The following is a 13086-nucleotide window of genomic DNA, read 5'->3' as shown; positions in this document are numbered from 1 at the left end:
CCTTTAGAGCGTTTTTATTTAGTGTTTTCTTAAACGGAGCGATCTGTATGACTCTGAGCAGTCTGGTTCAGTTGGACGATAAATAAAGATGGCTTTGGGGTGCTGTTCATTGACTATGAAACAGGCACATGGTTCGCATTTTCCTGCTCAATCGGCACGCAGGAGGACAGTAAATTCTGCAAGAGGAAAAACCACTAATTTACATCCTCACTTCCACCACGCCATCAACTCATATAAATTACCTCATAATGGCAGAGGCATTGCTGTGTTGCCTTCCCGAGTAGGTCCCAAATGAGACCGCCGGGCTCAGAAGATGATTTACTCAATACCATAATGGCCCTGGTGATTGAGCTGAAGTGGGGATGGAGGCTGATTCTATTCTATGGGTTTTTATCAAAGCCCAAGACGGGCTGACGGTACCTTGATGTATGACCTCATGGAGAAGAGGTTGGCGAGCATGGTGGACAGGCCCTGTGCCAGGCAGCTCTGGGCTATGAAGCCTGCCTTCAACTCGGCCAGGCAAATCGCATCATCTCCCTCCTTCCAGTTCCAGCTGGGAATGTTTAGCAGATGGGCCTGGGGACACACGGGACGAGACAAAGAGAAGTCAGCAATGTCCCCTGCTGGGATGTCTAACAAGTGTAGTAATGAAACACCAGAAAATAAATAAATAAATCAACAGAATCAGTTTAGTGGGAAAGATTTCCAAACTAATTTGTAGCAGATGAACATTAACTTATTTCATATTATATTGTATAAAACACATACGCTGTCAAAACAAAATGTGTTGCGACAATCCCTGGTCTCTCCTATCTTGTTAGATTTTATAAATCTGTCAAACTGATAACGCAAGTCTCATAACAGTAGCATGTCACTATTTCATATCTCACTGCTAACACAGCGTGTTCTCTGACAGTCCTCTAAAACAGTCATCTACAGTTGACATTCAATCGCTCTCGAGCGAACTGTCCCATGAACAAGAAACATCCATCAAGTCATTAACATCCATCTTCTGTCTCCAGCACTCTCTGATGAATACAAAGCTGTGTTCATGTTGCTATAATAGGGGATAACACTGAGGGAAAGAAAATCACGTAGACTTATTTTGATTTTTAATTCATGTGGACAATTTTCTGAAAAGTATTTTATTTATAACATTCATGTGTTTTATTGTGAGTTTTAATTTTATTGTTGAAAACAAAAAACACCTCCTACCTTGTTGTGGTACTGCAACATTTGTGTTATTATTCTGATCTTTGGATGGTAGTTCTTGATAGATATCACTCTGTAAAAAGGAGAAAAGCTATTAAAGTATGGGTAATTTAAAATAGCATGAAATAGAATATGTGGTGACGGGGAGTATTGGGAGTAAAGCAGAGCTTGAGAAAGTATTTTGATTGGTCTGCAATAACATGAATTTTCTTAAAAATCATTTTCTAGTTTACCACAATCAATTAATCATTAATTGATCAATCAATCAAAAAAAATCCATTCATTCATTTTCCTTCGGCTTAGCCTCTATTTCAGAGGTCACCACAGCAGAATGAACCGCCAACTAATCCAGCATATGTTTTACACAACGCATACCCGTCCAGCCGCAAACCAGTTATACTGCATGTTTTTTGACTGTGGAGGAAATTCGGAAGAAACCCACGCAAACATGAGGAGAACACGCAAACTCCACATAGAAATGCCAACTGGCCCAGCTGGAACTTGAACCAGTGACCTTCTTGCTGTGAGGCATGCTAACCACTGAGCCACCATGCCACCCTAATTCAATCCATTCATTCAATAATTTTCTTTTCGGCTTAATCCCCTTATTAATCAAATCAAATCGAATTAGGCCTTTATTTTTCACATACACTTTCACCCTTCACAAACATCACAATTTTCAGGTCACAGGAGGTAGCATTTAGAAAAAGGAAGTAAGATACATCAGGAGAGGCAGGCAAAAAAAAAACTCTCACCTTGCTCTTGAATTAGAGCAATGTGAGACCAGGGAGAAAAACAGTCCCGGCAATCTAACACAAAAAAAAAAACACACACACACACACAGACAAGACACAACATTGCCACAGGAGATGGGAACAGGGGGTGTGGAAATAGTCCGATGTGGTCGGGCAGCCATCTGCTCCTGCAGCCATGGAGGCGCTGGTGGCAGACCTGCCTACCCCCTCCAGAGGGTAAAAGCACATGAAGGCGTTTGGATGAGGGGATCGGTAGTGATTGTTTATCTATAGCTGTGTATGTGTGCGTGTGTGTGTGTGTGTGTGTGTGTGTGTGTGTGTGTGTGTGTGTGTGTGTGTGTGTGTGTGTAAGCCTGTAGAGTCCAACAGGTGTCCTTGTAAGGGAGCAGAAATTTCAGAGCGTCTCCTTATCTTGCTATCCAGGAGAAGTTGTTTTTCTCCAGCCGAGCCCGTCTGGCAGGAGAAAAGAAAACACAGGGAAGCCGAAAAAGTAGAAAGATACTTCAACTTTAGGTCAATATCTGCCAATCTCACAGATATTTATTGTCTATCATTCGTCTCCAGATCTGGCCAAATCTTGTTGCAAAGTCGCTAATTTCACCCAGATGTTTTCCAATTTGTGGTCTAGGACCATAGTCTGAGCATTTGCGACCATACCCATATGCGTTTCAGCCTGGTGTGGTTTTGAGCAGCACTGACCGCTTTCATCAGTAGTCGATACCCCAGGGCCCCACATAAGCCCATCAGCAGAAACCCTGTTATCAAAGTTCCGAATAGGTAAATATCTTCAATATCCTCCAGAGACAGAGCAGCCAGGCACAGGACTCGCCATTTCTCCCACCTGTTCATCACGTATCCAGCTGCAAATGTCCCCGCAGGACAAGTGAGCTCTCCCGAGCCCAAACTTCTCGTCGAGAAGATGGTTTTAATCGCATTCAGAGACCAGTTGATCAAATCCATAATTCCTTATTCGTTTGGATAGCAGGACACCGAGAGCCTCAGAGATAGAATAGGATGAAGACAAGAGGAGCTTGCAAGGAGAGATATGGGACGGAGAGGGAAAAAGTGCGACCGCCTTCGCCGAGAGCCAAAATAGAAAATCTGGCGTTGCCACAGCATAATCTGGCATTGCCACAATGGAATGAACCACCAAATAATCCAGCACATGTTCTATGCCTTTTAGCTGCAACCCATCACTGGGAAACATCCATACACACTCATTCACACACATACACTACGGACAATTCAGCTTGTCCAATTCACCTATATGGCATATTTTTGGATTTGTGGAGAAACCAGATCAACTGGAGGAAACCCACGCGAACACTGGGAGAACATGCAAAATTCAATCCATAATATGCTAATTTTAATTATATAATTAAATTAAATTATATAATTGAATGCACAGAAATGAAAATTTTGGATTAAAACTGAACCTTTGAAAAAATTATTTAAATTTTATTAAATAATACAAGTAATTCAGAATTTCAGAATTCAATTTTTGGCCAAATTCAATGCATGCCTAAATTTTAATGCATGCATGCTAAAAAATGCAAATATATTTTTTCAAATTAATCAATACTTATCCTACTGTCCCTTTAACCAGAACAGGAGAATATGAACAGCAGTTTTGTACACAGTTATGTACACTTATACAAGCTGAAATCTAGACATTAAATATTCCAGAAAAATCTGTTCAGTTCTGCAGGACAATTCCTCACAGAAAACAAAAATGTACTGACAGTACCTTGAACCCCACAAGGACTGCCCCAGTATTTGCCATCATAAGTCACATTTAAGTGAAAATAAGCAAGCATCTGTTGAACCAATAAAAAAAAATAATAATTTTCATTTCCATTGAAGACCTTGTGATATGTAGTGGGACAGTGTAACTTGTGAAATCCAGCCTGGCTTTCTCTTCAGTCTCGCAAGAAAAAGTGAAGAATTTATTTCCATATTAAGCTGCTCTATAACACATTAATTCAAAGAAGCACATCTGAGACATGCCTAAATGAATATTTCACTTTCCAGAGGCCAGACATGGGTGCGATTATGTGCATTACTTCTTACTAAAGAGCACCTCAAGTAAGAAAGAAGGAAGTGAAATATGTTTTCACTCCCTTTCACACTCCTGCAAAGCAATAGTTGACTGCGTCCCAAAGGAAATTCCTCTTTTCATCTGTGTCCAGGTATAATGTGTGAATCTGACCTGAGACTTTGAGTATCCCATTCACACCTTCCTTTAACAGCACATGAGGGTGAAAGGCATCAGCTTTCAATACATCTGTTACAGGAGGACGTCTCTGGTGAATTTGTGATACTACACAGAAACCTCATAAGAGGACGTTCTCAAATGTGTCTGGGGTTGAAGGCGAACCATAACCTTTCACTGAACTGACCTCATGATATTTGAGGCATCCTCAGCATCGGGGTCTGCACAGTATTTGTTTGCAAGAATCAAGCAAGCGTCCGCCGACTCAATCTGTACGAGACAGAAAAACACAAAAAAGACACTGAATATAATTAGTACTGACATTATTGAAAATCTATTAATAGTTAAGCATTTCATCCATGGACATATATATACATACATATATATATATATATATATATATATATATATATATATATATATATATATATATATATATATATATATATATATATATATATATATATATATATATATTATAATAATAGTATGTATATATATATATATATATACAGTATGTCACAAAAGTGAGTACACCCCTCCTACTTCTGCAAATATTTATTTATAACTTTTCATAGGACAACACTGCAGAAATGACTCTTTGACACAATGAAAAGTAGTCAGTGTAAAGTGTGTATAGCAGTTTAAATTTATTGTCCTCTCAAAATAACTACAAATACAGCCAATAATAGCTGAACCCCTGGCAACAAAAGTGAGTACACCCCTAAGTGAAAATGTGAAATGTCAATATTTTGTGTGGCTACCATCATTTTCCAGAATGGTTTTAATTCTTTTGGGCATGGAGTTGACCAGAGCTTCACAGGTTGCCACTGAAATTCTCTTCCACTCCTCCATCACAACATCATGGAGGTGGTGGACATTTGACACCTTTCTTTTTAAGAATGCCCCAGAGGTGTTCTATGGGGTTTATATCTGGAGACATGCTTGGCCAGTCCATTACCTTTACCCTCAGCCTCTTTAGCAAGCCAGTGGTCATTCTGGATGTTTTTTTGGGGTCATTATCATACTGAAACACTGCTCTGCAGTCCAGTTTCCTGAGAGAACTGTTTCGGTATGTCACAGTACATGTTAGAATTCATGTTTTCCTCAATGTAATGTAGCTCCCCAATGTCAACAGCACTCATACAGCCCCAGAACATGACACTCCCACCATCATGTTTAATGGTAGACAAGACACACTTGTCTTTGTACTCCCCACCTGGTTGCTGCCACACAGACTTGACACCATCTGAACCAAATGGGTTTATCTTGGTCTGAGACCACAGGACATGGTTCCAGTAATCCTTGTCCTTAGTTTGCATGTCTGCAGCAAATTGTTTGCAAGCTTTCTTGCATTGTCTTTAGAAGAGGTTTCCTTCTAGGACCACAATCATGCAGACTAATTTGATGCAGTGTGCAGCGTACGATCTGAGCACTGACAGGCTGACCTCATATATTTTCAATCTCTGCAGCAATGCTGGAAGCACTCATCCGTCTGTTTTTCAAGACAATCTTTGGATGTAACGCTGAGAGCGTGCACTCAGCTTCTTTGGCTGACCATGGCGAGGCCTGTTCTGGGAAGAACCTCTCCTCTTAAAGCACTGAATGGTCTGGGCCACTGTGTTGCAGCACAGTTTCAGAGTGTTGGCTATCGTTTTATAGCCTAGGCCATCTTTATGTAAGGCAACAATTAGTTTTTCAGGTCTTCTGAGAGTTGTTTGCCATGAGGTGCAGTGTTGAACTTTCAGTGGCTTGGTTGAGAGAGTGGAAGAGCTTTTCTACCAAATTTAACTCCCCTACTATCATTGGATACCCGAGACAGTGTAACACTTGTAACACCACCTCTTTGCATGCAAGATGTTACACTGAGGGAGTTCACAGAATTTTTATTTCACACATACTGAAATTAAAATAAACTTCACAAGCCTGTTTTTCCCTTTTTCCTTCTTGTTTAATTTCTCTACATGTGTATACAGTGTTTAGTCCACACAAACAAAAGTAATCAATATCCAAAACCAAGCAGTCATTGAATGTAAACAGTCTGTGTAAATGATATAGATGGTTGGGTGAATGTTGCGTAGATGGATTTGAGTGCGCTGCAATAAGATCCACTTCCTCACACTGGGAAAACGGTAGTATGAGGAATTTAAGAGTCACTGACCGTCATTCCACGTGTACACATATAGTTCATTTGCCAATGAGAAGCATAAAGAACGTTGAAACCAAATCATTGCAGTCCATTGAAAGCACCAACAAACACCTCATCTGAACATCTCTAGGACAACAGGCCCTGTCTACATAAGGAATAAACATAGGGCAAATTACAACCAACCATTGAAAATACTTTCAAACTCAAAACGTATTCAATACTCACATTTGAGCAGCAACAATAAAGTTCTCAAAACAATCAGAACCGGAGTGGGTCGGTAGCCTCAGTTCACCATGTGGTTCCCTCTACCAAACACGACTCACTTGCTCTATGGTGAGCTGGAATATATCCAGTTCTCACTCCCCTCTAGTGCAACCTAGTGGCCTGTAGTAATATTGCAACCAGTCCTTCTCGCATCACAAGAAACTAAAACAACAATTAAAGCATGTAACATTTGTTCGTTACATACATCCCTCCCCGTGTTTTTTTAAAAATCTGCACCATGCCAAATTTTTAAGTTTTGTGTATGATAAGTATCTACTTGCGCAACATCTGATAACATAGTGACCTTGTAATTTACCGGTCCTAGCTTTTTCACAATCCTAGCTGGGCCTTTCCATTTAGGAGAAATTTTAGCCATGAATGCATCATCAGCTTTAGAGAGAGGGTGAGTTCTTACCCATACCAAATCTCCCTCCTCAAAATTCTGAGTTCTTCTCTTCATATTGTAATACTTCCTCTGCTTACTCTGTGCCTTCTCTACATTGTCTCTGACTACATCATATAGAATTTTTTGGCGTTCTAGGGTATTATATGCTGGTTGGTTAGGATCTGGGGGATTGTGCAAGGCCCTCTGTAGGGGTCCCTTCAACTGTCGTCCAAGTGCTATCTCAGCAGGTGAATAACCAGTACTTTCATGCCAAGCAGTATTCAGAGCAAATCTGAACTCGTATATCCACTGATCCCAGGTACGGTGGTTTTGTTCAACAAACATGGCAATCATGGTTTTCAAATTTCGATTGACTCTTTCTGTAAGATTTGATTGAGGATGATAGGCGGTGGTGAGTTTTGGAGTTATTTGCCACTGTTTACATAACTGATCCAACAGGTTGGAGGTAAACTGCCTACCTCGGTCGGATACAATAAAGGCTGGGGTTCCCCATCTAGTGAATATTTCTTCTATGAGAATCCGTACAATAGTGTTAGACTTGGCAGTTCTCATTGGAAAAACCTCTACCCACTTAGTGAAATAGTCCACTATAACTAGTAGATACTCATTTTGGCGTGAGCTCCGTGGAAACGGCCCCATGATGTCCATACCCAGCATATACCCAGGTTCAACTATGGGCACACTTTGTAGGTCACCAGCAGGTTTTAGGTTTGTAGGTTTGTACCGCTGACATTTCTCACAAATTTTGCAATGTTCCCAAACATCAGTACGTATGGATGGCCAATATGCAAATTCTAGCAGTCGCATAAGAGTTTTGAACCTACCCAAATGACCGCTTAAAGGACTGTCATGCGCATAAGACAAAGTTACCTCTCTCAATTTCTCAGGGATTACAACCTGTAATCTTTGGCCTTCCTTTGAATCTGGAATGCTCCTGAATAAGACTCCATTCTTGCAAATATAATGAGTCCTCTTCAGATCTGTGGTTCTCTGGCTTTTGGCTTTAACCATGATCTCTTGGCATTCGGTATCCTTTTCCTGTTCACAAGCAATTTGTGATAAGTCCAAAGGCAGATCACATGAGACAGTACTAAAATTCTTTTTGGCTGGTGTATGCAGTAATACAGCCTGTGAGTTCACTTCCTCTCTCCTGGACAACACATCGGGCACTATGTTACACTGACCTTTTCGGTATCTTACAGTAAAATGGTATCCTTGTAGTCTGATTGTCCATCTTTCCAATCTAGATGAAGGTTTAGGATGTTGGAAAAGCCAGACTAAGGAAGCATGATCAGTGATTACCTCAAACGGTCTACCTTCAAGGTAATGATGCCACTTCTCTACTGCCCACACTACTGCCAGACACTCTTTCTCTGAGGCGGAATAGGACTTCTCAGCCCCTCTGAGCAACCGAGATGCATAGGCAATAACTCTCTCTTGTCCTTCCACTTCTTGAGTGAGCACAGCCCCTAAACCCACATCACTTGCGTCAGTCTGTACCTTGAAGGAAAGGTCAAAGTTAGGTGTACACAACACAGGTGCTCTAGTGAGCTCATCTTTGATAACATCAAGGGCACGTTGACACTCATTAGACCAATTCCACTTTACATCTTTCCTCTTCAAGAGGTGTAAGGGAGCTGTTTTGGAGGAGAAATCAGGAATAAATCGATGGTACCAAGCTGCCAGTCCTAAAAATCTTTGTAATTCCTTTAAGGTCTTGGGAATTGGAAATGTTCTGATAGCCTCCACTTTGTCTGAATTCACATTGACTCCATCTGCTGAGATGGTATGGCCCAAGTAGTCAAGTGAAGCACAAATGAACTTACATTTCTTTAGGTTAAGTGTGAGACCAGCTTTGTGTAGGCTGTGAAACACTTGTTCAAGATGATTCAGGTGAGTTTGGACATCGGGTGAGTATACAATAATGTCATCGATATAAACCATACAACATTTGTTTTTAAGATCTCTCAGTACCTGTTCCATCAGCCGTTGGAAAGACGCAGCTGCATTTTTAAGGCCAAAGGGAAGAGACGAGAATTCATATAGCCCCGAAGAAGTGACAAAAGCTGTTTTTTCTATACTTGCAGGATCCATTTCTAACTGCCAGTATCCACTCTTTAAGTCCAACGTGCTGAACACCTTAGCTCCTTGAAGAGAGTCCAGTATATCTGTGATTTGAGGCATAGGATAAGCATCTAGAAAAGTTTTTGCATTAAGCCCTCGGTAGTCAATGCATAATCTAGATCCCCCATCCTTTTTCTCTACCACTACCACAGGTGAAGCCCAAGGAGATGTAGAAGGTTTGATGATTTTTTGTTGAAGCAACTCCTGTATCTGTTCTTCAATAAAATCATTCTTGGCTTTAGAAACTCTATATGGTCTCTTTCTTAAAGGCAAGTCATCAGTGGTCTTGATCACATGCTTGATAAGGTCTGTACGGCCCAGTTTGTTAGTACATACTGATGGCCAATCACACATAAGAGCTTTTAATTGACTCTTTACCTTGGTCGTAGTGTGAGAATTTTCCAAGGCTTGGTCAATCAGTTTTAACCTCTCATCGTGGCTTACTCCAACTTCTTCCTGTGCAGCATAAAACTTCACAGCAGCATGCTCAGTTGTTTTGTTAAAACATACAGGGTGACTACTGTTAGCATCAGGTAGGTAGATACGTGAAACATTAAAGTCGATGGTTACCTTAGCCTTTTTGAGAAAATCCAAGCCTAATATAACAGGAACAGCCAAACTGTCATCATCCATCACATGAAAGGTGACTTCATGCTTCACTCCATAAATTTCACATGCCCATAATACTTTACCTAGAGTTTTCTGACTCTGTCCATTTGCGAGCATGAACGTTTGATCACTTCTAGTCAATTGCTCATCTTTTTTCTTCAATCTCTCCCACAACTTATTCTGCAGCAAAGAAAATGTACTTCCTGTATCAATTACAGCATTGAAGTATGAGTGATTCAAGATAACAGGAGCCTGTAGTACATTATCACACAAACAAGGGTCAATAAGCATGAGCCTATTTGGTTGTCCTTTCACCGCTGAAGATTTCTTCTTTTGATCCTCTTCCTTTCCTTGACTCCATCTTTTCCTACTTTCTGACCAATCTTTCTCTATTTGTGTACCGAGACGAACCAGATCATCAATACTTTTCACTGTTCCTCTTAATAATGAAGCCAATCTAGGATTACAGTTTCTCAATGTTGCTTGTACCAATTCAGATTCAGACATTGCAGGGTTTATTTTCAGTGACATTGCTCTATAGTTAAAAGCATAGTCTCTTATACTTTCATTGACTTTTTGTTTGTAATCAGCCAATTTTTGAGCAGCCACTTCCTTGTGATCTTCATTCAAGAATGAAAAAAGGAATTTTTCTTTGAATGACAACCAATCTGTAATACTGCTCTTCTCAGCCTTCCACCAACTCTTAGCTGTACCTTTAAGACTTACAGATAAAGCTGCTAACATCTCTTCATGATGTAGAGGTCGAAGTTCATCATATTCTTCAAACCGCTCAATGAAATCAAGGGGGTCTTCTGAATCTGCATTTCCAAAAGTAGGCAGTTCAAGTTTAATACTGGTTGGGAAGGACGATGGAGAAAGGTAAGTGCCTTGCTTTGTGGTGTCTTGAGTTGCATCAATTCTAGAGGGTGTTTGAGATGTTTTGTGAGAAGTAACTATGCTGGAATGCATAGGAGTGGACATGATCGGTTTGATAGCCTTAAATTGTTGCTCTAGCTGTTTGTCTCTACGCTTCAAGCAATCCACAATACTCCTACTCAAATCCTCAACTTTAGCATAGCATTTTTGCTGAACACGATCTAACTCCCTCTGTACATAGTAGTTAATCCTATCTTCACATGCTCTTAAATTTGCATTCAGTGTCTCAGCGGTGACAAAACTGCTTACTCTATGCTCAAGATCAGCCAAGTGCTTTTCAATGCTATGTATACGCTGATCATGTTCATCATTCTCAAACTGTAATTGATCATCATGAAAGTCAAGGGGTGGGGGTGGTGATGGAAAATCATCAATTTTACTAATGTCTTCCTGTCCCTGCTGTGGAGATTCATCTTTACTTTCTTTTTCTTCTTCTGAATCTAGATACAATTCACTAAAAGTATCTATAAGATTAGCTACAGGATCTCTGAGATGAGTAAAGGCTTCATCTGAATAATCCACACTAGCTGCTCTGTCCTCCATTGTAAATTTGTAATATTTGCTTGTGAAGAATTTCAGTATCAGTGAAATATCTCTTTATAATTCAAAGGACTTCGTAAAATACAATTCACGAATGTCCCTGTTTGGGCGCCATCTGTAACACCACCTCTTTGCATGCAAGATGTTACACTGAGGGAGTTCACAGAATTTTTATTTCACACATACTGAAATTAAAATAAACTTCACAAGCCTGTTTTTCCCTTTTTCCTTCTTGTTTAATTTCTCTACATGTGTATACAGTGTTTAGTCCACACAAACAAAAGTAATCAATATCCAAAACCAAGCAGTCATTGAATGTAAACAGTCTGTGTAAATGATATAGATGGTTGGGTGAATGTTGCGTAGATGGATTTGAGTGCGCTGCAATAAGATCCACTTCCTCACACTGGGAAAACGGTAGTATGAGGAATTTAAGAGTCACTGACCGTCATTCCACGTGTACACATATAGTTCATTTGCCAATGAGAAGCATAAAGAACGTTGAAACCAAATCATTGCAGTCCATTGAAAGCACCAACAAACACCTCATCTGAACATCTCTAGGACAACAGGCCCTGTCTACATAAGGAATAAACATAGGGCAAATTACAACCAACCATTGAAAATACTTTCAAACTCAAAACGTATTCAATACTCACATTTGAGCAGCAACAATAAAGTTCTCAAAACAATCAGAACCGGAGTGGGTCGGTAGCCTCAGTTCACCATGTGGTTCCCTCTACCAAACACGACTCACTTGCTCTATGGTGAGCTGGAATATATCCAGTTCTCACTCCCCTCTAGTGCAACCTAGTGGCCTGTAGTAATATTGCAACCAGTCCTTCTCGCATCACAAGAAACTAAAACAACAATTAAAGCATGTAACATTTGTTCGTTACACACTTATGAGTTACATGACACAGGGAAAGCAAAAAAAACTAATTGTGCTCAATTTTGACATTTTCACTTAGGGGTGTACTCACTTTTGTTGCCAGGGGTTCAGCTATTATTGGCTGTATTTGTAGTTATTTTGAGAGGACAATAAGTTTACACTGCTATAAACACTTTACACTGACTACTATTCATTGTGTCAAAGACACAAACAAAACATTCCAAAAACATAAAATATATTCAATAAACTACAAATCTTTAAAAGAAAATCAGAAAATCATTAACCCTCAGGGGTCTGAGGTGACCTGAGATGTTCTGGCATGCCCTGACATTTGTGCTTATTTTAGCTACTTATTACAAAGTACTGGTGAACATGTATTTTTTTGTATTCAGCACAAACTGTGCTACAATAATACGTGAGAATTACTGATGTACATGATTTAGTTTCTTAGGAAAAAAATTATTATGCATGGTTAGTAAGTTTTGGAGAGAAAAATGTAGCTGAAATAAGGTCCAAAAAACTCACTGAATGTGCCTGAACAAGACTTTTGAGCAGTGTTTCTCAACTGGTGAGTCGCGACCCAAAAGTGGGTCGTGGGAACATTTTCAGTGGGTCGCGAAGAGTGTGGTCAAAAAAACAAGTAAATTTTTTTTACTTATTTTGCTTGTACTGGACTTTTATTTTGAAATGCATGCACGATTACCTTACTGTTTGACTTGTGAAATTTCATTTAACTATATCAACAAATATGTCGATGTGCAAGTGCGACCACGAATATGTAAAGTATGGATTTACATGTTTTGACGACAAAAAAAGACTTAAAGCATCAGTGTGTCATATGTAGTGAGGTGCTCTCATAAGAGAGCATGGAACCTTCTGAATTAAATGACATTTAGAAACCAGACAACATGTTTTATTAACAGTTCAATTTAATTCATGGTAACGGAACCTTTCCTTACCCTAACCACTGTTTACAGTATTTGTCGT

General features: G+C 39.8%; 1 protein-coding gene across 50 annotated transcripts in view; it reads right to left on the bottom strand.

Moving 5' to 3' along the window:
• Positions 1-13086, bottom strand: part of kcnma1a (potassium large conductance calcium-activated channel, subfamily M, alpha member 1a) — a 368370-nt gene that overhangs the window by 86985 nt on the left and 268299 nt on the right. For all 50 annotated transcript variants that reach the window (XR_012388642.1, XR_012388643.1, XR_012388644.1 and 47 more), the window contains 3 exons: positions 4367-4449; positions 1216-1285; positions 421-576 (listed from right to left, as the gene is read on the bottom strand). Coding sequence is in view for 46 of the 50 variants with exons in the window: in XM_073919866.1 (XP_073775967.1) it covers positions 421-576; positions 1216-1285; positions 4367-4449 (309 nt within the window). In the remaining 4 variants the exon portion in view is untranslated. The remainder of the gene's footprint in view (positions 1-420; positions 577-1215; positions 1286-4366; positions 4450-13086) is intronic.

This window comes from Danio rerio, chromosome 13, assembly GCF_049306965.1.
Source record: "Danio rerio strain Tuebingen ecotype United States chromosome 13, GRCz12tu, whole genome shotgun sequence".
In the NCBI taxonomy this organism is placed as follows: Eukaryota; Metazoa; Chordata; class Actinopteri; order Cypriniformes; family Danionidae; genus Danio; species Danio rerio.
The sequence above is the reverse complement of the archived record's forward strand: the minus strand, read 5'-3'. Positions and strand labels throughout refer to the sequence as shown.